The 26254-nt window shown below is 43.1% G+C and overlaps 2 protein-coding genes across 2 annotated transcripts in view; one reads left to right on the top strand and one right to left on the bottom strand.

The window, feature by feature from the left end:
* The window catches only part of TRMT1L (tRNA methyltransferase 1 like), a 14311-nt gene extending 13431 nt beyond the window's left edge, over positions 1 to 880 (bottom strand). The window contains exon 1 of the mRNA XM_066555226.1: positions 742 to 880. Within this exon, the coding sequence (XP_066411323.1) occupies positions 742 to 871 (130 nt within the window). The 5' untranslated portion in view covers positions 872 to 880. The remainder of the gene's footprint in view (positions 1 to 741) is intronic.
* SWT1 (SWT1 RNA endoribonuclease homolog) lies at positions 870 to 26079 on the top strand. Its single transcript, XM_066555225.1, is given in 20 exon segments — positions 870 to 912; positions 915 to 1078; positions 1968 to 2042; positions 4140 to 4198; positions 4895 to 5636; positions 6628 to 6699; positions 6839 to 6895; positions 7496 to 7625; positions 7754 to 7855; positions 9355 to 9543; positions 9882 to 9975; positions 11176 to 11312; positions 11969 to 12117; positions 13327 to 13465; positions 14273 to 14418; positions 15527 to 15735; positions 15959 to 16087; positions 22976 to 23042; positions 23723 to 23787; positions 25007 to 26079. Coding segments are annotated over 20 exon segments (2874 nt in total). The 3' UTR covers positions 25113 to 26079.
* Positions 26080 to 26254: the final 175 nt, after the last annotated feature.

Genomic DNA, 26254 nt, shown 5'->3' on the forward strand with positions numbered 1-26254 from the left:
ATGATGAAGAAAGGCAGGTTCTACCGAACCAAGACGTCGAGAGTTTTTAAATGCCCACGGGGAATCCCTGATCTCACACAAACAGAATAATGCTTCTTCAGAGAGCCTAAAGTACATTTACACACAAAAATGAACTAATTAGAAGATTCAGTTCACTCCAACCGTAATGCTGCAGCAGCAAAGGGCTGGCAGCAAGGGCTCACTTGGGGAACTGGAAGTCCAGCAAAACCAATTTCCAGAGTCCCAGAGCGGATCAGGTCGGAAGGACCACGGTGGTCCAACCTCCCTGCTCCAGCAGGCTCGTCCCGGAGCACATGGCGCAAACACGTTTGGATTTAAAAAACTGCGAGCAAAGATGCGCGGCTGAGCCCGCGCGGCCCACGCCGCACTTAGGGCTCCCTAAGAGACCTCGTGGAACAATAAATGATCCCCAAAGACAAAATACCGGTAGGTTTGGGGAAGAAAGAAGCGACAGGAGCGCGGGTTCAAGCGTAGCGAGGCCCGGCGGGAACACGTGTGGCCCGGCACTGCGCTGGGAAAACGGGAGACCCGGGAGCCTGCGCCTCTCACGGCTCCCCGGCGCGGGCGGACGGGGACGGCGAGCGGCCCTGGGGTGTAAATTCAAAGCAGCTCGGGGTGTAAATTCAAACCCGCCCGGGCTCCGCATGGCGCCCGCCCGCCCTCAGCCCCGGCACGGAGGGCCCGGCTGCCCCAACCCGCCCGATCCCTGCCCGTTCTCACTCAGCGCCGCCGGCTCGCCGCCGCCTTCGTAGTCCTGGTTGTGGTTTTCCTCCTCCTGCTGCTCCTGCCGCCGCCCCAGCGCGGCCTCCGCAGCCTCTAGCGCTGCCTCCGCCGCCTCCAGCGCTGCCATGTTCCCGGGGCGGAGCTGCCGCGGAGCCCTCACGCCCAGGGCGGCCCGCTCCGCCTACACTTCCCAGCCGCGCCCGGGCCGGCCCGGCGCGCACCGCGGCGGAGGAGGAGCCGCTCCGGGGCTGGGGCAGCCGTGCCGGGCACGGCTCGAGCCGCCCGAACGGCCCCGACAGCTGCCGCGGGGCCCGCCGGGGAGCGGCCGAGCGGGGTGAGGCGGCGGCGCACGGCCTCCTTTGAGGAGGGAGGAAGGGAAGGGAAATAGACGGAAGGGAAGGGAAGGGGAGGGGAGCTGTGTTTGTTGGCAGCGCCCCGGGTGCCTTGCGGGCCCCCCGGCTGTCCCCTTGGAGGGAGGGAGTGAGGCAGGAGCTGTCGCCCCTCAGCCCCCCGTGAGAGGCTCCTTCAGAGTCCGGTGCTGCCCGCGCCTCAGGGCGGAGCCGGTCCCGGGGTGCCCTGCTCGGGTCTGGGATCTGGGATCGGCTCGCTGGGAGCTCCGGGTGAAGCTTTCCACAACTGCCCTGAACTTCCTGGTGGTGCGCGCTGTTTGTGTGGAGGGGCTGCTGCGGGATGTCACTGTGGTTCCTCCCTCCTCGGCGGCAGCCGGGACTGCCTTAGGCAGTCACAGCTTCGGCTGGGTTGGAAAAGCCCTCCAAGGCCATCGAGCCCAAGCTGTGCCCGATCCCCACCGGGATCACCAGCCCAGAGCTCTGAGTGCCACGTCCCGGCCTTCCTTGGGCACCTGCAGGGATGGGGACTCCAACACCGCCCTGGGCAACCCCTGCCAAGGTCCGATGGTCTTAAAACTTGGTTATACGACTCAGTGTTAAAGGATGCTAGTTTTTGTTTGTTTGCTGGTACAAAACAGGTGTCTCTGGGGAGGTGGAATTGCTGTCATTTCTGCTCTGGCATCCCCTCAGATGTGAATAATTAATTAACCCTGTTCAGATCTGCTGTGGCTCTGTAATGAGAAAACAAAAGAAGGCTATTAAGGCTATTATAAAGTATTTTTCTCTGTGCAGTTAAAACTTATTTTTAGCTCATCTGGATCTAAAAACTTAATACAAGCAATAAAGACAACACTTTTTTTTTTTTTTTAATAGGATTTGAAGATGTCTAAAAAGAAGCTGAAGAAACTGTCTGGAAAGGAAGTCTCTTTGGATGGCCAGGATGACAAAGTAGGAGCAGAAATATTAGTAGTTTTATATCTTAATTCAGTCTCCTACATTCAAGAGAACATAAATTGTTTAGCAGCCTTGTGGTGGAAGGATGAATCCAATTTAAAGACAGAGTCATAAAGAACAACAGGAGGGTTGAGTTGGGCAGATAAATGTGTTTTTCTTCAGAAGCTGTGAGTAGTATGGGTATCAGGAAATAAGAAACTTTTTCATTTTAGTGTATCTTTCTGTTTGAGGAAAGTTTGGTTTAATACTGGTGCTGAAACCAGTGCTGTTTTCTTGCACTATTCTGTAACTTGGATCGTATATCCTAATTTTCTGATTAACCACAAGTTGCACTTCACAGCATTTTGGTGAGTGACTCTCCAATATTTCCTTCTAGCCACTGAGACATATATTAATGACCAAAATTCTCAGCATATTCTAGTACATACTTGTATCTAGTGAGTCAGCTTTCACTGAATCACTTGTAAAATGCAGGTGCTACAGGAGTTGTCACCTTTTGCTCATACTTGTGTGTAGCTTCCTATTGTTTTTTATTGTTTGTGTCCAACTTCTGACAAGTTATTTACCCTCAGAAGTGTAATACATAGTTGATAAATTAGTAGTTTATTAAATCCACACTTAAATTTGCTACATTTTTTCCTGTAATATTTTGCAAGGAATATTTATAAAGTAAGAGAACTTTTACCTGTCTTCTCAACAATTTTTTGCAGCTGTTAATAAATGAGCATGATTATGGACTTATAAACTGAATTATTCATGTTAGAAGCTTTCTAATCATAGAGTAAATGTTGTTCAAAGTCAAATGTTTGTAACTATGATTTCTTGCCCTGATTTCCTTACTATTATTCAATTTGTCTTTTAAAAATAACTTATCATAAGATACCTTATTGTTTTGGGTTTTTTTACTTCTGTAATACAAAGGGTAAACACTTGGCTTAAAACCTCATACTGCAGCTTATTGCCATTGCTAATGCCTCACCAGTTTGAAGAATACAGCTTTAACAGCAAAAAGATGAGGAAATCTCTAACAGGAGCAAGTGTCCTGCAGTGTGATCCCAGCATGGGTGGGAGGTGCCTTATACCCCAAACTGGTTGTGCTGGGAGAAGAGAAACAGTAGGAAAATTTGCTTATGATGATTAATTTAAACGATAACATTTGAGAAAAGGAGGAGGTAGGTTAAAAAGAGATATTAAAAATGTCATGAAAACTCATGGTTGTCAGGGAATAGGCCTTGAAGAGAGAAATGAGCAGCTGGAGATGGGTTTGTCCTCACCAGAAGTTGTCCCAGCAACCCCATGAACTCCACCTACCCCAGGGGAGCTCCTTCAGTGCTTTCCAGCTGCTGGGGACAGCAGGGGGGTGCATGTGGCCCCGGGGGGAGCCTTTGGAATTGTCTGTCATTCTGCTTGCTCTTTGCATTGCTGGTATTGGTCCTGCAGCTCCAGACCAGCCACAGGCAGAAGTTCTCAGAACTCCCTTAGTTTAGGACTCCCCTGGTTTCTGCAAGCCTTTGATTTTTGCATGAAGTGCTCTCTAGTGTGGGAGCAAACCAGCTAAGGCCTCTCTAGGTAGGACAAATCACTGCAGCAGTGACCTGGTGGCCTCACTGAGTCAGCAGGCCCCAGTTATTGAAGGAGTGAATTATTTGTGAAAGGATGAACTGTCTGGAGCTTCCTTATCCAAAATAATCCATGTGTTACCATTCTCTGTTGTAACTTCCTACACCCTGCTGTGGTTTGGGGAAAACTGAGTCCTATAACCCAGAGATGTATAAAAACTACATGTGGGCACATGGTTTTACCTGAGTGCCTGTGAATTGATCATGGTAGGAATGTTACTATCTCAGGTCTGTACTTGTCACTGCTGTAGTGGACCCTTTTGAATCACTTTGTAAGCATTGAAGTGCTCCATGATTGAATCATGAAGTGCTCTTAAACCCTTTGCACCCTTATATTTGCATGCACATCCTTGGCACCCTTTGACCTTGGTGTTTTTCTAAGCAGTCAAACCACCCAGTTTTGACATTGTCTTATGAAGGCTTTTTTTTTCAACTGCAGTTTCCTCTGTAAGCTCCTGAATTTTTTTTTCAGAACTCTGAAGACACAAGATCTTACAAGCACACTGCAAAAGAAGAAACAGAACTTCAGAGGTAAATTCTCAATCTGTCATTAAAAAGAACTATTTAAAAATATAACAATGCTGAAGACTTAATGCTGAAGACTTTTTTTCAGCCTGTTCACCAAATGAAATATGGTGTTTTAACCAGTCTTTCTTTGGATATTTTAAACCTTGGATATTTTAAACCTAGTGTACAGTAAATATAATTACTGAGTATTTTCTTTGCTCTTATGACAAATTTCCTAATAATTTTTCATATAATTAATGATTTCTGTAGAATGTTATTATATTCCCCTCCATTGCTCCCTTTCCAAGTTCCCCAGTCAGTGCAGGATAAACAGTTTGAAAGCTGTGTGTGTTATGGCACTGTGTGACCAAGCTGACCTTTTAGGTAACACACCTCCTTTATCACTGAACTGCTGTTAAAACTTATCTGTGTGATAAGAAGAAACTCAACTGTGTAGGGTGTCTCTCAAACCAGTAGTGAATGCAGAAGAAGCTTTTTCTCCATTTTCTGAAAGCTAAAATGGCTGTACAGTGGAGAAAGGTAAATCCAAAAAATGCTGTGTCAAACTATTTTGAAGGATAACTGTTGCTTCAAGTTCATATTTAAGAATGGTGCTCATAAATGCTTAGTTCTGTCTCAATCAAATGCAGATGCCTTTTTTGTTGCTCTTTTCCATTACCTGAGCTAAATTACATTACTTTGTTGATCATGTTCATGTAGGTCCAAACCAGAGAAAGATGGGCATGAGAAGAAGCGACACCGAATTTCTCGTGCTTTTCACGATGCAGATGGAAGATCCCAGGAAAAATCTCCAAAGAGAAGCAAAACCCCAGATGGTTCTTCAATTCATACTGACAGGCAGAAGAAAATAGTGATCCAGTTTAAAGCCAAAGAAATCAAACATGGCAAAACCACCCGCACTCCTGATGTGGTGACTGCCAGCAAGGAAAGAAGTCAATCTGATGGAAGAGAAGGAAAAAGGCTCTGGCACAGCTTTGAGCTTCAGAGGGACAAGGCACTGAAGAAAAAGAGAGAGAAAGCTGAACTCTGTAAACTCAAGCTAAAAGCAGAACAAGCTATGATAGAAAAGTTTAAGCCCTCTGTGTACGAGGTACCACATAAAAAGGCAGAGAGCTCAAAAAAGCAGAGTGAAGTTGTCAGAATTCCCAAAAAGCCACCTGACAGCTCTACAGGGACTGGGCATGGTGACAGACCTGTCAGTAAGGAGCCAAGTGCATTATCTAGCTTCTGGGAAGAAGAGGAGGAGGAAGAAGAATATAAGGACTTTGCTGAGAAGAAGAGGCACACAAGTAAACACAGATCATCACACTCCCCATCTGAAACTCCACCACGACGGGACTCTCAGAAGCGCAAGAAACACAGCCCTGGTTCTCCTAAAGCTCCTGAGCACTCAGCAACTAAAGAAGGAGACTTGGAAGCCACAGCGTTGTGTTTTAAGCAGGTAATTAGAACCCTGTTCTTTGTATTATGTAGATGTTTCAGGATGGCTTCTTAATGGCAGATTTGTATGAGCAGACTGTCTTCTTACAGAATCCAGCCAGGTTTCACAGCTAGCTAGGTGGATTTTTCTGATCCTAATGTAAACCTTGTTTCCATGTTCCTCAGCTAAATGTTAAACAGACCAGAAGGGTAAAGGTCTTGGATGCTGGGACTGTGTCTGCTCAAATGCTTCCATGGCTTTGCTTTGCTGCTGGGGGCGTGGAATACTTTAGTTTAGGTACAAATCAGCTGATTTTTTGTTTTTAGTTGATACGGTTGTTTCATTTTTTAAATGAATAAACTGAAGCAATGAAAACTTGCTGCCAGACAGAGCATTGTTAGTGGAGTGATGCCTGGAGAGCTTGGGGTGGATGGGGGACTAAATTGGTATGTGTGCTGCAGAACTTCCCTTTTATCTGTGACAGGTTTGTTTCTAAGCTCAGGTTGTGGTGCAGAGCCAAACACAAGCTGGATCTTGAGAATGGGGTTTTTGCTGTTGTTCTGGTGAAAATGCCCAGCAACTTTGGGGATTCCAGTTTGTGTTACAGTACTGTGGGCATTTTGTGTGTGTGCTAAGAGTTATTACATGCAAAGCTGGGGAGCCATTGAGGTTGGAAGGCACCTCTGGAGATCATCCAGTCCAGCCCCCTTGCTCAAGCAGGGTCAGCCAGAGCTCATTGCCCAGGACAAAGGATAGAGACTCCACAACCTCTCTGGGCAGCCTGGTCAAGCACCTTCAATGTAAAAAATGGTGGGGGGTTAATGTTCAGATGGAATTTGCTGTGTAGTCCAGTCATTTATTTAAAAGAAAGCCATGCATCTAAGCCATATTAAAATGGTACTATAGATGCTAATAATTGTAGTTTATGTTCCCTATTCACTTGGGAGTACCCAGTGTTCTCTAAAAAGCCCTCTAAGACATGTGTTGTTCTTCTGTTCCTGCTTGTTTCTAGAATGTTGAGGGCCCCTGCACATCTGACTCCTACCAGGGAGGTGAGGTCACAAAGCCTGTGCCTGCCCCAAAGGTGAGTGAGGGACTTGCTTAACACTGCAGGGCTGTATTCCAAAACTCCTGGCATAGGGATCCCTTTTACCTCAGTATTCCGTGATATTTTGTGGTGTTGGCAGGGTGTGTATTTGTGGTGTTTTTAATTCTCCCTACAGGGCTCTGAAGACTTTCCACCCCTTCAAGACAGTCAGAACACAGAAACAGACCAAGAGGTTGGTAATGCTTTCATTTAACACTTCTGTGTTGTCTTAAAGACCAAGGGCACCAAGGTTGTGTAACTGGACAATTCCATGACCTTTCCAAGTATTTGACATCGTTGACTCATGATCTACACTCAAATGTGGAGCATTAATTTAAAAAACTAAGCAAACTTGCTGAAGTGCTGCTAATCAGGAACTTTCTGAGATAAAGTGTGTCTTTCTGTTACCATGTGCAACAAAAGGGCCTTCAGAGTTGTTCACATGCTCCAGCTATCTCATTTTTCATCCTCCAACTTTTTAGTTGGAAGAGAGACATATTTTTTTAAGAAGCGCCTGTTAGGAAACTTGCAGTTTGTGTAGCAAAAAAAATGCAGCAAAGTTTTTGAATACCATGTAGAAAGGTCATAAATCTTTCTAGGCCATATTTTGGATGTCTTTACTGAAGAATATGTAGAAGTTCTCGTGGATTTCATTTCCTGTACTGACTGAAAATTTTTCAGACATCATTTGGAGGCAATTTTAACAGCTTTAATGCAAAAGTGTCTTTTTGGGGAATAATTATGAAGTGATTCCTTCCAATGGATTACACACATGCTCATTTTCTCCCTGTAGATGCAGATAGTTGAAGACTTGCACGTTGCTCGTGTGGAGAAGAGGATGGCCCTGTCTGTAGTACAGACCTGTGGAGAACTTACAAGCATGGAGATAGATCTTCCAGAACAGGATTTAAATACTCCTGCTGGTATGGCATGATGGGATCTGCTTTGCTCTCTAGTTGCAACAAGTAATTACAGTTATTGATGGTCTGAGTAGGGAGCACATAACTGATTATTTCTGCTGTTTTCTCTTTTTTCTCTTCTTTTCCCCTAGGGGCTTTTAGTTCTGGTCTGAACATCCTAGTGGTGATTGACACAAATATAATGATTAGTCACCTTGAGTTTGTGAGATCCCTGAAATCTGAGGATGTACCCGGTATGTAAATATGTTCTGATGAGTAAGACATTGTAAGTAAAACAGATGCTGTAAGAGCTTCAGGATACCTGAAGGAAACCAAGCCCCCCTGGGTTCCTTAAAAAGGCAGCAGGTTTCAGGCAGGGGCAGAAGGCACACAGAGAGCCTGGTTCTGTGAACCCAAAAAGCTGCATCCTAGGGAAACCTCAGCTGTGGAAGCAGAACCTACTGTGCTTCCAGCCCATGTACCTGCAGAGAAGCATGGCAGATACTCCAAGGAATATGCTTGAATTCTTAGCAGTAAATAAGACTTAACCCTTTCTAAAAACATAATTTAAGCATTTAACTTCTTACTAGTGATAACTCTATTTTCTCGTCTCCTTTTAGCATTTCTTTTTCTAGAAATATAAAACTATCTAAAAAGTGTAAGGCAGTCAGTCACTGCTTTTTCTGTCTTGATAAAGGTGGCAGAACTGAGCAATTTCTTAGGAATTCAGAATGCAGACCCTGGCTTTAATATTTGCCTCTAATATTCTGGAAAGCTGTTGGTTATTTCATGTTTGCAGGATTGGGATTGTGCATGTCAGTTCTTGGTAGGCACATCTGGAATCTGTCAGAATGCCTAGGATGCTTTGATGCTTTCAGCTAATGAATACACTTATTCCAGCCACCTGGAAAATACCTTTCCTTAGGGCCTGAGTGATTTTCAGGAGTGTGTCAGACTGTATTTCTTCTCTCAGGTTAGGAATTCTCTGTCTTATATAGACTGAGATGCCTTTTTAGAATACTGCAAGTCCCAGTGTCTGGTCCTGCACCAGACCCACTGTCTGGAGAAGGCTGCTGATTCCCAGCCTATTTATTGTAAAGCAGATGGTTATTAATGTATTTTTTCAAAATTCTGTTCTCACAATGTGAATGAGAAAGAAAACAATTGGAGTATTTGTCATGGGGTGACCAACACAACAGTCATTAGACTTCTGATTTACCCCTGTATTTCATATAAAAGCTTTAAAGTTCAGCCCATACTTACCTACAAATAAAACCATGGTCCAATAGCCACACTTTCTGTTCCTGGTTTAGGAGTGCTGGTTGGCAATGAACACGAGCTGTTGCTGCTTTTTTTGCTGCTTGTTTTGGCACAGTTACTGCTGTGGTCCCTTGGGTGTGGGCAGCCTGGTATTTCAGCTGCTGTTTCACCTTGCTGCAACATCTCACAGCAGGTGTGTGCCAAGAGAATTGGTGCAAATATGTGTTATTAATGTTGTCAAAGTATTCTGCTGATTAAAATTGTGTTTCCCTTTTGTTTGCCTGGTACTGTCACTTTTCTATGTAATCAGTGAAGAGGGAAGTCAGCATTTTCCAGCTTTTTTTCAAATGCTAGATTCTCTTGAGCAAGGACTATGAAAACTACTGGCAAAAAAGTGTGAACTTGCATAAAGATGATGCTTGAATTGAAAGTTCTCTGTATGGTGTCGCTCCTGCAAATACCATTGTTTATTGGTGGGTTTTTTTCCTTCCAGGAGTTGACAAACTTGCATTAATCATTCCCTGGGTCGTCCTACAAGAGCTGGACAACTTGAAGAAGGGGAAAATGTTGCAGCATGTTCGGGACAAAGCTATCCCTGCAGTGCAGTTCATCTACAAGTGTCTCAAGAACCAGGATTCCAAACTGTGGGGGCAATCCATGCAGCTGGCTTCTCAAAAAATGTGTAATACATGTGCAATCCATTTGTGCTGGGTACTTCATCCTTGCACTTCACCTAGTGGCACCCTTAGAATTCTGAGTTTAATGGAGACTTCTTCACTCTGCTGTTTGCTAATTAACATGAGCTAATTTCTTACAGCAGCCTTCAGAGTGTATCCAAGGCTGTGGCATGTGAATGTCTCCACTATCTATTGTTTTACCAGTTGTTTCTCACTTTCACCTTACACTTGTGTCCTGGTGTGGGTGGTGTTAAATGTACAATGAGCACCACGAGTGCACTGAGGTGTTTGTGAGGCTGAGCTGTGCCCACATCCCTCAGCTGTGTCTGCCCTGCCTTTACAGATGGGCTGAGTGATGAGAACAACGACGACCGTGTCCTGCAGTGCTGCCTGCAGTACCAGAAGCTCTTCCCACAAGCTCTTGTTGTCCTCTGCACGTGAGTTCCTGGCTGCCTTTAGCTCTCCTGCCACACTGCTTTCAAAGCAGGGCTTAAAGAAAGAGCACTTTCTGATGTAAGCTCTTGGAAGGGCAATCACCCTCTTAAAAGCTAGAGTAGAAGGATATAATAAACCACTACAACTGGAGGTGGAATCACCTTTATGAGCTTGAGGTCTGAAATAGAATTCAGCTTACTCAATATTCAATTTTAAAACTTGTTAAAACATAGGTTTCTCAGATTTTATTCTGGTTTCTCATAAAAAATATTTCTGAAGTTACAAAATGAAAAAAATACTTGAATTAAGGATTGAGATCCAGTTAGAGACTTCACCCCTGTTCCCAGCCAGGCAAGCAAAAGCAAAGAAGGGGTTAATCTTAGAAAGCAGGAAGCTGGGGATGGATTTGCTGCTCTTCCTGTTTGTGAGGATAACAGCTGACCTCTGGGTATTGATTCTGAATTTGATAGGAGCAGGTGAAGCCTGCTCAAAGGACTAATATTCCTTGGCTCTCCTTGCTCTGGTCTTGGCTAGAACCAGTTCCTGCATGGTTCAGTGAGTGGGATTAAAACTCTGGGCACCATTTGGGTTATTCAAGTTGACACAGGTTGCTGCTGAAAATGCCATTTCAGTCAGTGTTCATGGGGTCATGATGGTGATTTTAGGTTTCACTGATCAAAAAACAGAAGCTGACTTCAGAACTGGTTTTCATTCAAAAATTTCTTTATCCTCTACCAATATAAGCAATGGGAATTTTTGAGAAAGTACTGGGATGCAGCTTTGTCCTGGCTTTTTAAAGTAGTTCTGCTGGAGCAGAACCTCAGAGTGGCATCTGGGATAAAGATTTGACCAGCAGAATAGTTAAAAGGGGTCTCAACAAGGAGAATTAACTGTAGCCATCAAATAAGATAGTACTGCCTCAGAATTATTGCCTGGTTTGCTTTCTGAGATCATAGCAGCTAAGCATCACTGCTGTAATCACTGCTGTAGTAATTATAGCTATTGTTTTCTTAAACCTAGACTCTGAAACACTTATCAGTATGTTTCTCATTTTTACCTAATTTTCTGGTTTAATTCTTTGAACTGCTTCTAATTGCTTGAGAAAGAGAACTTAGTCTATATAATGAAACTCACAAAATAGGTTTTCCAAATACAATGTGCTGCTTTTATTCCTTTGCTGACAACAATTAATTATTTTCTAGGGATGATAAAAATCTGTGTAATAAAGCCATTGTGAGTGAGGTGAAGGCATTCTGCAAAGCTGATCTGGTCACTGCTCTGCAGAACGTGAATGCAAACAGGCCCCAGAGCTCTGAGGAGCTGCAGCAGCCAAAGCACGGTGAGTCTGGGGAATATATATGGTGGCTTGTAAAAAATCAGTGGGGTGGAGGAAGAACAGTTGCTACTATACCTTCACTTTTCCTATGCTTTGAATCCTTAGGAATGTTTTTTGTTTGGGGAGGGTTTTTTCAAAGGTTTTCTGAAAGTTCGAGATGTTAATTAAACCATCTCAGAGTTCTAGGAAATTCAAATATGACATGTTTTTATTTTATAGGGAAAAAACCACTGCATTAATTTCCTGTGTTTAGAGTAATTTAAAAGGTGTCCTGAACTTTTTGGGACTGAAGGATGTTTTTTCATTTTTCCAAAGATACAGGTACAGCTTACAGAGATCCTCTTGTGCTTGCTGATAACCCTGCTGGCTGTATATGATCTAAGTTATTTAAGGAAAAAAGAAATGTGGAGTAAGATCACTAATCAGTAATACTATGGGGACATTAATCCTCTTGATTAGTAGCTCTTAATTAAAAATACACACAGTACAAGTGGGTATAACTAGAAATAGTTGAAACTTAATTAGGTGAAGCACATCTGCTTTATAAACCCAAGTACAGTCTATCTGCATTTATGGGGACAAGTTCTCCATGTGCCATCAAGATGAATTAGATGTAAACCCAGTTTCAATAAATGCCTTTTGTGTCATTGGTTTGACAGATACAGAATTTGGGAAGACAAGAGTTGATGCTGGTTTTACTGCACAATTCCCAAATGTGCTTCCAGACCTTGAAAAGAACTTAGGAGAAGCTTTGTCTTGTATTTTGGAGACTGAAATGAAACTTGCATTTGGAAACCTGTGGATGGAGGTGGTTTCTTACATCGTTTTGCTTGATATTTTGATTATTGAAAGGTTTGAATGTCCTTGGTGTTTTATTGCTATTAATACCTGTGCCAAGCCAAACCCAAATCATCCAGGTCCCTGATATCATTGACAGGGAACAGCTCAGTGTTCACTTCTAATATTTCATTTTATAGCAAGATTATCCTGTTTGATCACTAGTGTGCAGCATGTGCAGTATTTTAAAAGAATTTTAATGACACAGTAACAGGGCTGCTGGTTTCTCAGTGTGAAATTTCAGAATTCTTTTTATTAATGGCATTAAAATTCTATTTCAGCTTTTCTACTCAAATAAAACCTTGCACTGTAAATGCATCCTGCAAGAAATCATTCCATCATGTTCTGTATAATATCAGGGCATTTATTGCATTTCTTCCCCACCAGAACAGATGTGGATAAAACTGTTCCCAGCTAAATTGATTCCAGTGCAGAGGCAGAATGACAAGGGTACTAATGAGAACCTCTAAACATGCTTGCAGAAGATACATACCCATGTACAAGGCACTTTCACATTGTCCATGCTTAACTTTAGTTTCCATTTTATAGCTGGTGGGAGGTTGTTAAAAGTTTAAATTTATTGCATATAAGCCTCTGTGGCTTTAAAAATACCCCAAAATCATGGGGTGACTTGTTTCCCAAGCTGCCCTGATTAGCTGCTAAACTTTCAATCACTTCTCTATTCAATTAAATAATTTCTTTAAACATACCTTCAAACACTGGTTTCACTTGATAGTAGTGAATTCTCAGTTTTTTTGCAATACATGTATTTTACTCCATGTGTCAGTGTTTATTTTTACTTTGTAACAGTACTGGAAAATCATAGGCATATTTACTGTTCTTCTTTTTGTTCTTGTTACTGTTGGCTTTTGTGCATAAGTAACTCATTAGATCAGTTTTGACATAAATCAAAAGTCTTAAGTGTTTTTGAGGAATGGGGAATCACAAATTGTGCATTGCTTCTTAATGAGCATCACTGTTTAACCCATGGTGCTGCTGAATCAAATCTTTATTAATAGATAAATTTATTTAAATCTGGTCTTATTTCTGAGGAATCACTGAATTTCTCCTTCAGCAGTCACAGATCATCACATTCTTGAAGAACATAGCAATTGTGAGATTTATAGGAACATGTCTAAATGGAAACCAGCCTTTGAATTTATAACATACTCTCTTCCAGATCCTGTATCTGAAGCCACCATGGACTTTAGCAAACCTGCTGAAATGTTATAAAAAACACTGGATGGCTGTTTTTGGTTATGTGGTGCCAAGGAGTTTACTTTCAACCATTGAATGCCTTTCTAAACACCTTTATGCAGGTAACAGTCCCTGAGAAAGTTAATTGTAAACTTGTGAAAAGCCTCCATGTTCTGGTTTGAGTTATGGAACTGGCTCTGTGTGTTAATAGTCACCTAGGTCTGAATTATTTTTAAAAAGCAAATAATTCCTTTTCTCTCCTTTGCCTCCATGTTACATGTGACCAAATGATCTGCATTTACCAAAAAAATTATGGAGGAGCAAAGGATATTTTATGTGGTATGTGAGGGCAGGAAGGTTTGTTTTAAAAAGAAGCCAACTAAAATAAAACCCCCACAAACCTTCCATTTGTTTAAAGATGTCTTTGAGCATTTGATTTTGACAGACAGACCTGGTGAATTCCCCCAGAGGGTGCTGGGCACTGCCCAGGCTCCCCAGGGAATGGGCACAGCCCCAAGGCTGCCAGAACCCCAGGAGAATTTGGACAAAGCTCCCAGGGATCCAGGCTGGGATTGTTGGGGTGTCTGGGCAGGGCAGGGGTTGGACTCTGTGATCAGGGTGGGTCCCTTCCCACTCAGAAATTTCTTGGTTCTACCTCTTTGGGATATTGCTGTTCTGCAGAATTATTTTAGATATGCCAGTTGATCCTTGTGCAAGATCCCAGGATAAATTTGGAAGACTTGGCTGAGGAGTGAGCAGTCCCATGCATGTTTCTCTGAGATTGTTGTACCTGATGCTTCTGAACCATTTTCCTAGCATTATCAAGTGCTTCTGTTAATCTAGGTATTTGAGTATTAAATTTGCCTGCCAAGACTGTTAAATCCTAACTTGTTTTTTTCCTCCCTCTTACATTAATGTCTAAACATCAGATAAACCATTTGACTCCTCAACAGTGCGTGTCCTACTCCAGGAATCCAAAAAATTGCTCCATGCTTTCAGCTGCAGGTCAGACTACAACGGTGTCCTGCCCCAGGCTTATGCTGAAGTGGCAAAACTGTGTGAGACCCTCGGAGGGGTAAGGGCAGCTTTGGTGTTTGTCCACCTCACCCCATCCTCAAGTTGTTCCATGTTCCAAACCTGGCTTAGATTTCTTAATTATTCCCATCATTTCCACTGATTACTCCAGGAAATGTTGCTGGGGTGTTTTTGAAATGAAGAGACCCTGACTTGAAGTTTTAATTTCATTCAGTGAATATCTGCTGATACATTTTTTGCCTAATATAAATGTGTTAGTATCAGAAAGGTGACTGAAACCCATTATTTTGTCTTAGTTTTCTATTGCAGTAGTGTCTGATGGGCCTTAGAGGTTAAATTTGCTGTTTCTCCTTCTGACATGGGTCCCAAACTGTTGTTCTTAAGTGTGTTATTTCAGCTTTCGTTGTCTGTGTAGCTGAAGAAGGGATTCCCTTGTTTGTGGTGGTTGTGCTGGCCCCTTTTGTGTTCTCAGAAGTTGGTCTTCACTCCCAGCTCAGCTCTTGAGTTGCTGTGGAGGAAATTCCAACTGTCTTGGTTTATGGTTATTGTCACTTCTGTATGTAATGATGTAAAAACTGAGTCATGAGCATGGATGAAATATTTGGATTTATGGGAAAGAAGATAGGTCAGAACAGCTGTCAAGAGTTCTTGGTGTCTTTAGAAAAGGATGAAAGAGAAAGAAAGGTCAGGAGTCACCTGTGCTGGGACCTCTGTGCAATGCAGTCAGCCCTGAACCTGATGTTCTGGGTCATGAGAATCAAGCTCTGTCTGAAAACTTCTCAGGAAGGAAATTCCTCCCTGCAAGGGTGGGCAGGCCCTGGCACAGGGTGCCCAGAGAAGCTGTGGCTGCCCCTGGATCCCTGTCAGTGTCCAAGGCCAGGTTGGATGGGGCTTGGAGCAAGCCTGGGCTAGTGGAAGGTGTCCCTGCTCATGGCAGGGGTGACACTGGATGGGCTTTAAGGTCCCTTCCAGCCCAAACTATCAGGAGAGGCTTTGGATGCAGAGACTATAACCAAGGTGACTCAAAGAGTTCAGCCTTGATTTGTTGAGCAATGCTTAAAAAAAATCTGTAGAAGTGTGTAGATTCTGGTTTTCTGAAGTTAGGAACCAAGTACATTGATTATTTGTTTGCTGAACTGTTTTATAAGGTGAGGGCAGACAGTGAGCAGGATTTATCAGAAGACATCATGGTTCTTTCAGAAAATACTGCATGTGAAAAAATGGAAGCCACGATGCCCAATCTGCAAAGCACTGAGGAAAAAGAGCTACAGCCCAGCTTTCATGTGGCTCAGGAAAACAGACACCAGGAAATCTGGTCAGTCCTGGAAGGTGTTTGGAACACCATGAACTTGTACAGGTACAGCTTGCTAAAAGGGCTCAGAACTAACACATAGCCTTAGATAATTTTCAAACAAGCACACTTTAGAAACTGTGCTTTTTTTACCCTGTAATTAATCTAAATTGACCCCCCCAAAAAAAAAAAATCACACAAAAGTTGGGAACATGCAAATTGTTATGTCAATCAGAGCTTTTCTTATTAACTGCTTTTCTTTCTTTTCTTTGTTTCTTTGGAATTTCAGTATTGAGCTGTTCCAGAAGCTGGACCCCAGTGCAGTGACCATGGCTGGCAAGGCCTCGTTTGAGGAGGCTTTTGTGGGCCTGCAGAAGCTGCTGGCAGCAGTGAAGGACATCCGTGAGGGCATTGGCAGGTGAGCACTGCAGCTGGGCACAAAATGTGTCACAGGCACCTGAAGTCACAAAAGTCTGAAATATTGCAGCACCAAACCACTCTTTATTCTGTGTGCTTGGTGACATGATTTGCAGTAAAAATCCTGCTGCCAAGGTCAAGGCTGCCTTGAGCCATTGGTAGAAAAAGATCATGGAAGTGTTGCAGACGTGGAGATCTCTTGCAGGGAATTGCCTTTGATGTCTGGGATTTGTTTTCCAGTGTTTGACCAGCAAGTTGCCTCTGCTCAGGTGTAACTGGAGCTATTAATGATTAATGATTATAATTAATACATCAGTTTTGATGGCAGAACTTTGAATAATTCAGGGCATTTGTGTTTCAAATGTGAGGCCCACTCAGATGGGAGCAAAGTTCCAGTAGAGTGAAGGATGTAAAGTTGTGGGGCTGTGCTGTTCCCAGTTCTTCATGACAGCCCTAACAACAACAATCAGCTGCATTTTCTCTTTAGGCAGGATAATATTCCCTCTGTCTTCATAGAATCACAGAATCCCAGAGTGGTTTGAGTTGGGAGGGACCTCAAAAGCCCATCCAATGCCACCCCTGCCATGGGCAGGGACACCTTCCACTGTCCCAGGCTGCTCCAAGCCCCATCCAGCCTGGCCTTGGACACTGCCAGGGGCAGCCACAGCTTCTCTGGGCACCCTGTGCCAGGGCCTGCCCACCCTCATAGGGAACAATTCCTTCCCAGTATCCCATCTAACCCTGCCCTCTGGCAGGTAGAGCCCCATCCCTCCACTGTCTTTTTTTACAGCACAAAAGATTTAAAGTTTCAGGGAGAATAAGGAATCTCCTGTGTTGTCTTGGCTTAGTCCTTTTTTCATGGCACTGAAAGATAGATCCATTCAAAGAATTACAGTCTCTCTTTTAAATATAAATGATCAAAATATTATAAAAATTAGAAGCAGAAAAATATGGGTAGGAATGTGAGCTTGAGCAGGTGAGTGCTGATGGATTCAATTTATTGCTGGTGGGTTTTTTTCCCTCTAAGGAAATTGTTTCAATAAAGTAGGTTACTGCTAAACTTTGCTCTCTTCATTCTGATGCTAAAGTTTTTGCAACAGATCCTGTGGTACCAGTTTATAAATGTGGTGGATGAGATTAAATGGGAATATGGAATATTCAGAATGGTTATTTTTGTATTGCAGAGGTGTTTCATTTGAAACTATTGTTTTTCTTTGTGGGAGGGCTCTGTAAAAATGAAAACTCCTAATAATAAATAAAAATACATAGGCTCATTGTTGGAATGGAGTAGTTTTGCTGGACACTTTGGAAATGCCTGCTCTGATGTGCAGGTTTGCAGTAGGTGGCATCCTGGAGCAAGAAATGGGGAGAATTTGCACAAGCGTTTTCTGCATTGGCCTTGAGTGGGGGGATTTAAGGGAGTTTGAGAGTTCTGAGGAGCTTTTCCAAAGAGCCAGGAGCCAGATTAATGTGTCCATGCAGTTTTATGAATATTACAGAATATTAAAACAGAAATTCAGAAGCTTTCATAGAACCAGAATGTTTGGGGTTGGAAGGGACCTTAAAGCTCATCTATTTCCAGCCCCTGCCATGGGCAGACACCTCGCTTTCATTTTGCTCTAAAATTCACCTTGCAGCATATTTATATTTCTTGATTTTTGAACAAAATGCCTCTCAGTGACTTAATCTAATGGCATGATTGCAGAAAAGGAGGCACTGGAGAAAAAATAGTGAGAAAGTTCTGTTTTGAATATTTGGAGGTAAAACAGCTTTTAGTGATCAAATCCAGCTGATTCTGTGGTACCTTCTGATCCCTGCTGTCCAGAACAATGAAGAGAGAACATATCTTGTGAAAGTTTGGAAGCTTTACCAGTAAATTATGTTGAAATTTCAACTGCATTAAAAGTTTAGATTTTCAGGTTGTTAAAAACAATTAGAAAAACATGATTATACTTTTTTGAGATAAATGTAATGAACCCCTTAATCATAAAAAAAACCAACTACAGTGGCACTATCCCAGCTATTCAGGCTTGGTGGCCAGAGCATGCTAATGACAAATACAGATACAGAAAAGGAAAAATAAAAATCTGTTTCACTGAAGATGTGTCAGTAACAGCTTTTTGCATGTTACCCTGTTCTGGTAATTTCTGCAACACCATGCAGGTTTTTTTATTTTGTCTTGATTTCTTCCTCTAACAGCACTGGTAGCAGAGTGGTGTTTGTATTGCACAATTCTGCATGCCAGCAATGACAGCCTTCAGCTCTGAAATGAAGAATAATCAGTACAGTGAGCATGTTCTAACTATATACCTTTACTATTGGTAATGGGCAAAGGGTATGAAACCTCTGAAATTTAAGCATCCAGTAAAATTGTGAAACCATTACATGATTTTAAATAATTTTGGATTGAGGATTTGTGAGTGTTCTCACTGGTGGTTTATATTTGTGTTTGGGTTGGGTATTATTTGGAAGCAGTTAATTGAGGCACCTTATTTAAGGTCTCTTAATTAACTCTTTAAAATTATATAGGGGTTTAGATTAGCTGATGTTTGCCCTCAGCTGAATAGAAATTGTGATTCTAAGCTTCTATATGCAGCCCTAGGGAATTGGATATTGTCTTCATGTCTCCTGCCAGGTTTCTTTTAGATAAGAAATCCTTGTTCATAGGAAAGAAAGAAAATTCAGTCTTGGGTGAATTGATGCAGTTATTTCAAGTTGGATTTTTTCCTTTCATCTCTTGGCTAAAAAAGAATTTTTTTGTTCATATGCCAACTTGAAAATCACTCACATCTTATAGCGTATACACTTGGATACAGGCCTCCTAAATATTTATACTAATATGCTGTCACCTGTAAAATATTTGTCTGTTACTGACTGCATAAGAAGCCTGAGTTCTGCTTTTCTAATATTTTATCTAAATTGAATTTCTCTCATTCTCCCAATGATTTGGAAAAACGTGGTTTAGTCCAGGACTGTGTAAACATTTGTAAATTAAAAGTGTAATTTCTTAAGATTTCAGTAGTGTAGGAGAGTGTTACTATATCAGAACCGATCACTGAATTGAAATAATTTAAAAACAATTCTGTAGTGTTACTAGCTTTAGTACAGAATTCCTCAGATGCAGAGAAACTGTGTCCTCTATTTTTTCAGCTGGCCAGTGGAGGAACTGAGGTCTCTTCTCCTTGGTGTCTCAATAGAGAATTGTCTTCATTCCCTTAGGCTCTGGTGTCAGTTAATAATTTCTGCCATAAAGTCCCAATAAAGTCTGTAGATGAAGAGCTCTGCCTTTAATCTTTTCTGCACACAGTCTCTTTTTGGAAGTAAAATGGAGATTAGTTCCCTGTTCAAAAAGTATCAGACATTCCAGTTGCTACTTGTTTGATCTTTACGGTTTTATGCATTTAGGTGAAACCTGAAACTGAACTTACCTGCAGCCTTCTCTGCTGCCAGGCCCAAACTGAAATGTTCTGTTGTGCCAATTTTAATGACAGCTGTAAGAAACAAAGCTCAAACAGAGCTGGAGGTGGGCAGTGCTCCCCAAGGGGCAGGGCAGAGGTGGTGCTGTGCAGCTGCTCACACCGTGGTGCCTTCAGAGCAGTCTGAAAAGCAGAAAGGTTTCAAACATGGGGCTCTAAAGCCATGGTGCTTGGAGCCTGTAGAGCCAGGGATGCCAGCAGGGGCTGACAGCTGAGACATTTTGATCTATTTCTTATCCATTTCTATTTATTATTGTATCTTACACCTTGTGCTTGGCATCAGATGAGTGACAGGACAGGAGATAAACATTGGGAGTGGTTTGGGAAGCACTTGAGATAAAATCATCAAGTCTGTCTCCTTTCTCCCTCCTGCCCCCAAGACAGCATTTAACCTCCAATTGGTGGCAGATATTCATAGTAATTCCTTGGGTCTTTCTATGATATTCCCTTCTTTACCTCAAATTCCCTTCTTTACCTATGACATTCCCTTCTTTACCTCAGTATTTCCAGAAAACTGTGTAGAACCACCCTGGAGTTCTTAGGTTGAAGCTGAAGTACAGAATGGGGGCTGTTGTAGTGTGGCTCTGCAAGGCTGTGCTGATGCAAAGGCCAAGTGATTCCATGGATTTCCACTTTCTGCTTTTGAACCAGTGTGGAGAGAGGAGCAGCAGCAGTGGTTGGTGTTGTTGTGCTGAGGTTCACATGGCTGCTTAGAACAGTTGGATGTAAAAGCCCTTTGCTTCATGGATTACTGATTTACAGACAGTTCTCTAGACATAGTTCTGTAGTTGAGGCAGATGTTTTATCACTGAGAAACTTCCATGGAAACCAGGGCAACTTGATTTAATGAAGTAATGGAGGCAGAGTCAATGCTCCTACAGACAGGTCCAAATTTCCCAGTGCTTCCCATTCCCTTAAAATGTCCATTTTCCATAGCACAGGGGGGTGGCTACAGGTGATGAACATGAAGTGACTGAAAGCAGTAGGGAGCAGTGGTGGTGCTGAGAAATCATTGCTCTGCAGACAGGAATGTGTCAGTTTTGTACAGAAGAATATATTCCCAGACTGGAACTTATATTGCAGCCCCTGTTTAGCTGCAGACAGCACCAGGCTGTTGTGTGAGTGCTGACCTGTTGGGAATCTGTGGAGGGAGTTATGGTGCAGGCTCTTCCCTCAGCAGCTTCCAGGGCTCTGTGTGGAGTGAGGGCTCCCCCTCAAAACAACAAATCTCTCACATTTGAAGCTGCTATAAAACTTGGAGCCAAATGTCAGACTTCTCATTCCACAGTACAAACCCAGAAACCATTGGCTTCATCCAGGCAAAGGCCATAAAATGAGGTACAGGATTTACCATTAGGTTACTTGGATGATTAATTACACTATTTGGTTTTTTTCTCCAAAGAGCTGGAGGCACAGTGGGTATGTCCATACACCTGAGGTCTTGCTGGAATACACTTGAGTGTGTTCCCTCCATCCTTCCTCTGGAGAGCTCCCATGGCCAGGTTTTCCAGTGGCAGCTCAGTCCTTGGCACAGCAGGAAGAATGGGGATAGACAGATTTTCCCCCAGTATTTTGTGATGAGATCATTCATAACACTTTAGCTTTTATGTTGTGTCCACTTGTGCATGCAGGCTGATGGCAGCAGTCAGGCAGGTTCTGCGTGGACTGGAGGGAATGATTCCATGAGGAATCTGCCTGGACTGGAGGGAATGATTCCATGAGGAATCATTCATATAATTCAGCCTCTCCCAGGCTCAGGATGCTCTGCTCCTGCTGCTGCAGGTGCTGGGTGTGATAGGCAGGGCTGGATAGCCTGGAGCTGCTGGGGTGGGAGTGGGAGCTGCTGGGGTGGGAGTGGGAGCTGCTGGGGTGGGACTGGGAGCTGCTGGGGTGGGACTGGGAGCTGCTGGGGTGGGACTGGGAGCTGCTGGGGCAATGGGAGCTGCTGGGGTGGCAATGGGAGCTGCTGGGTGGGGGATAGGAGCTGCTGGGGCAGTGGGAGCTGCTGGGTGGGAGTGGGAGCTGCTGGGTGGGAGTGGGAGCTGCTGGGTGGGGGATAGGAGCTGCTGGGGCAATGGGAGCTCCTCTGCAGTTGCAGCTGCCAGGATTCCCTGTGTTTCCATGGAGGGTTGCTGGCAGCTTCTCCCTGCTGGGGTTTTCCGCTGTCAAAGCTGATTGTCGCTGAGGTGCCCGGGGAAGGTTCTGAGGTGTTTTTAGGCAGAGCAGCCAGTTGGTTCCCTTCTTGACTCCTATTAAGGCAAACATTTTGGGTACTGCTTCTTAGGAAGCAGGGGGAAGAATGCATGACTAATTTTTGGTGATAATTCCTATGAAAAATGATGAGAAAAAGTAGTGCACACTCTGCTTTTAGAGGGGACTTGACAATAAATCCTGTGCTGTGTCATGGTCTTCCAGCCTGCTTCAAACACAGACTCCTTTAACTGGTTTTTTAAACTTAGTCTGTTACTTTACTGGTTTTTTTCAATTCCTAATTAATTCATTTATAAATGAAGCTTACAGCTTGCAAGAGGAGGGAGAGAATTTGGGCACTTTCCAATTTTTACTTTCCCAATATTTACTTTCCCATGGGAAAGTAAATAGAGCTTTCCCCAAACAATTTTCTTTTTCCAAGTCCAGTCATTATCTTAATCATGATTTAACTATGTAAGACTGAAAAGTCCAGAATTTTCTCAGCATTTCTTAATATATATAAGGTGTTACTTGTGTTTTAATTTTGTGTTGATTTTAAGGTACATTTGCAGCATTTAGGAGGGTTCTGCTTTTCCTGGTGAATGCAAATGAAGTTACACTGAGGTGGAACTGAATTGTATCTGCCTGAATAGATGAGGATAATTAATTTTGTTAAAAACCAGCTTCTTTACTGGATTGGAGCCTTATGGAAAAGAGTGTCCATCAAGGTGCTTCATTAAAGCCACCTCTCTTCAGCTGCTGCATCCCACTGGCCCTTGGCTGTATTGGGTGGGAATTGGTGCTTATTAGAAGTAACAGAAATGGAAAGTGAGTTGCAGCATTTGGGCTGCATGTGGGAATCTGAAGGGAATGAGTCAAAGCTGGGATGGAAATGTTGTGTTCGTGAGCCCAGGGGCCTCACTGGTGGGCACCAAGGGGCTTTCAGTTACTGCTGGGTTTCCTCCCTCCTCCCTCATTCAGAAATGGCTCACAAAAACATGGAGGGAATTTTTAATTAGAAAAAGCCTCCAGAAAAGTCCTCCCAGAAATAATAAGCTCTTTAATTCTGTTACAGTAGTGGAAGGGAAAATGCTTCAAAGTTCATAATTTCCTTTTTGTTCAAGTAATTTTTTCCCCTTGAAGATTTCTGATTTGTTTTTTTAACTCTTTCATAGACTCCTTTTCTACTTGCTTTAAATCATCCCCAAACTTTTTTTTTTCAGAATTTTAACCCCAACCAGCAGTTTCCAAGATATTTGGACCCTCTATAACTTCCTCAGAAGACATGAGGTATGACATTTTTGGTGTTTGATCACTTCACTTACAGCTTTTATTTTGGGAAGCTCTGAGGTCATGTCTCATCACTGTATTTCCATTAAGAATTTTGATTCTTTGCTCTTATTTATTAGTTGTTGAACATAAAGATAGATTTTGGTTGGATTTCAACAGGTATTTGAGTTGTTCCTGTGATTTGCTGAGTGCTCACTTGGTGTGAATGACTTGCTGTTGAGAGTAAAAAAGCCTCAAAATGAATGTTTTTAGTAGAATATTTCTGTTTAATATGTTACATATTTCAGGCTTGCAGTGCTCTGCTGTGCAGGGAAATATATTTGGGGTTTAGGCCTTCACATATATTTTTGGAATTGATGCAAGTCAGGGCTTATTTCATTTGAGATACACACACATATCTATAAATATGTATATGTAAATAAAACTATAGGGTAACTTAAGAGGGGAGGGAGAATTCTTGAAGGTCTTGTAGATTTGTGCAGAAGTGGTTAGAAAATGGGGCTGGAATTTGTAATTTTAGATTTAATTACAAGATACAGCATGACTTTTTTAATGTACTGTCTCAACTTGAGAGCCTGTTAAGGAATACATGAGCTGTATTTTCTATTCCTACTGTATAATTGTAGAAGACATGTGATACTTGATAAATGACTATATTAATTCTTTCTTCTTTGTTTTAGATTAATAACAGTCTGAAATTCACTGCTGAGGAGCTGTATGAATGTGTTTCACAGGAGCTCTACAGGTGAGCCTGTTACTGACCCCAGTGGGGGAGTTGAGGCAGCTTTTTCACCTGTATTAACCAAGCTACCATGAGAGGAATCATCTGGGTCAATAAAAATCCCCCTTTGTAGGAATAGTGTAGGGAAAATAAATGGGGGATTTTTAAAATTCCCTTTTTAATTTTAATGCCCAAATAACACTGATCAGGAGAGGACAAAATTAAATTGGACTTGAGGCATCAGTGCCTACATGGGGATTTTCAGCTGTTGGAGGTGAGGTGTTGAGCCCTCTCTCCTCTGCCAGTGGTTTCTGGCTCATTTCTTTATGAATTTGTGTCACTGAAGGTTTGTGACTCCAGGCTCTGGGAGGTTTCTGAAATGCCATCATGGATTTTTAATAATTCTGAGCTGGTTAATAAAGGGCAGGTAACTGGATTTTGCTGTTGTGTGGATATGAATGAGCTGTCACTGGCCAGGATCAGCTGAGTGAAAGGCTGGAGGGTGAATTACTCTAAAAAGCTTCCCTTGGCCTGGATTCATTCTGCATCTTCTGTAAAGTTCAATGTGCAGATTGCAAGATCAGGACACAAAGTTATTCAGGGAGGGAGACATTCAGTATTTATATCAGTAATAAAAAACAGTTTAAAAGCTTCACTCCCACAAGGTGATGGCTCTAGACCTGTATTGATACAGGCATAAAGAAAACAGTGTGTGGAAATTTGTGCTGAGCTGGAGACTTCCCTGGCAGCCCTCAGGCTGTGATTGGGGTTTTCTTCCTTTTTTGAGAAGTAGCTTTTAAATGGTCTTTTGAGAAAGGTTTGCAAAAGATTCTAAGTTAGGGCATGTTTATATGTGATCAGGTTGAGATTACTCTTTTGAAAGGGTCTAAGTTGTAAGGGGGTGTATCCAGATCCTTATTTTGAGTGTGAGTACAGGCTGTGTCAGTATACGAAGATGGTTGAACCTTCCAGAATCCCAGCTCTCTGCAGAAGGTTGATGCCAGTGACCTCTCCTGACAGTTGTTCCCCTTTACCTGCCCTGGAAGGCAACAGGAGCTCTGCCTGTGGCAGCGGTGGGTTGGCTGTTGCAAGGAGCTCAAGTGAAATCCTCAGATGTAGCAGTTGTAGTGCAAAAGTCACTGCTGCTGCTTGAGTTTGATGGAAACGTCCTAGAAATTTAAGGAGTATTTGTAAAGATTGCTGTTCTGCTGTGTCCTGCTAACCTTTCTCTCCTGTCTCCCAGGGAGAGGCTGGAAGTGGGCTGCTGCCAGCTGGCACAGCTGGAGCAGACGCTGGAGCAGTGCCACGCATCCGTGCACAGGGAGGCCGAGAGCCGGGGCTGGCTCTGACCCGGGCTCAGCTCCGCCTCCTCAAGGGGAGGAGAGGAAAAGGGAAGTGCTGGAGGAGCCTAAACCCTGCGGCTTTTCTTCTCGAAGGTGCTGCTTTGGCTTGGAGTTGAAGGGAAAATACAGTTTCACGTAGGCATTAAATGTTGGGATTTCTGCTGAGGATTCTACTCAGTACTAGAATGTTCTGTCTTGAGTGAGGGTGCTGCTGGATAGGCATGGATAGCAGGAGAAGCAGGGCTGGCTTGGGGTGCTGTGCTGTGCTGCTCTGAGCATCCAGCGTTCCTGTCAGGAGCTGAGCTGTTAATGGTTGGATAGGAAAACCCCTCTGTTTGTTTTGCTGGTAGTTTACAAGTCACAAGTGAGAGAAAGGAATGTGTGGTGTGACCCGAGGGTAGGAAGTAGCTGAGTGCAAGGCCAGGAATGAAGGACTGACCCACAGACACACCGTGTGTGTCCTGTGCAGTGAAGGCTTCAGAGAGGATGTAGAATGGGCAAAGGAGCAGATTGATGCCTATTTTTCCTTAAAGACAAAACAGACCCCCCACCCTCACACAAGTGTTTGTCCCATACCCCTTTTCAGAGGAAAAGGGCTTTAGTCCTTCGTTTAAGCAGGCATTTTATATTCATTCAGTGGAAAGCTGCTAGCAGTGCTCTTGGGGAAACTCCTCATCCTGCTCTTGCCACAGCCTTCTGGAAGGTGGGCCTGGGTCCTCCCTGCTCTCCAGGTGACATCCCTCTGTGGCTGCACTGCTGGTTGCTTTTCAGAACTGCTTTAAGTCCATGAAACTTTCCAAAAGCCATTTTCTAAGGCCTTTAACGCTACCTCTTCTTGTATGTATTTGTACAGAGATGAGCTGACTAGCAAAGTTCTGAAGTGTCTATTTTGATATTAACTTTTGGATGCATTTGTAAATTCTTGATTGTAAAAATGTAATTTATTGTTACATAAACCACTGGTTCATTCTGAGTGGCTCTGCCCAGTCCCTGTGGATTCAAGTGCATCACAGTCCTGCCCAGGACCCTGTGCCAGGGACTGGGGTGGAATCCCTGTTGGAGCACAGTGACTGTGCAGGGCTGTTCCCATGGGGGCTCTCCAGCCCTAGGAGTGGGGTGGGGATGTTGGCTCAAAGGTGCTGATGGGG

Source organism: Molothrus aeneus, chromosome 9 (assembly GCF_037042795.1).
Source record: "Molothrus aeneus isolate 106 chromosome 9, BPBGC_Maene_1.0, whole genome shotgun sequence".
NCBI lineage: Eukaryota > Metazoa > Chordata > Aves > Passeriformes > Icteridae > Molothrus > Molothrus aeneus.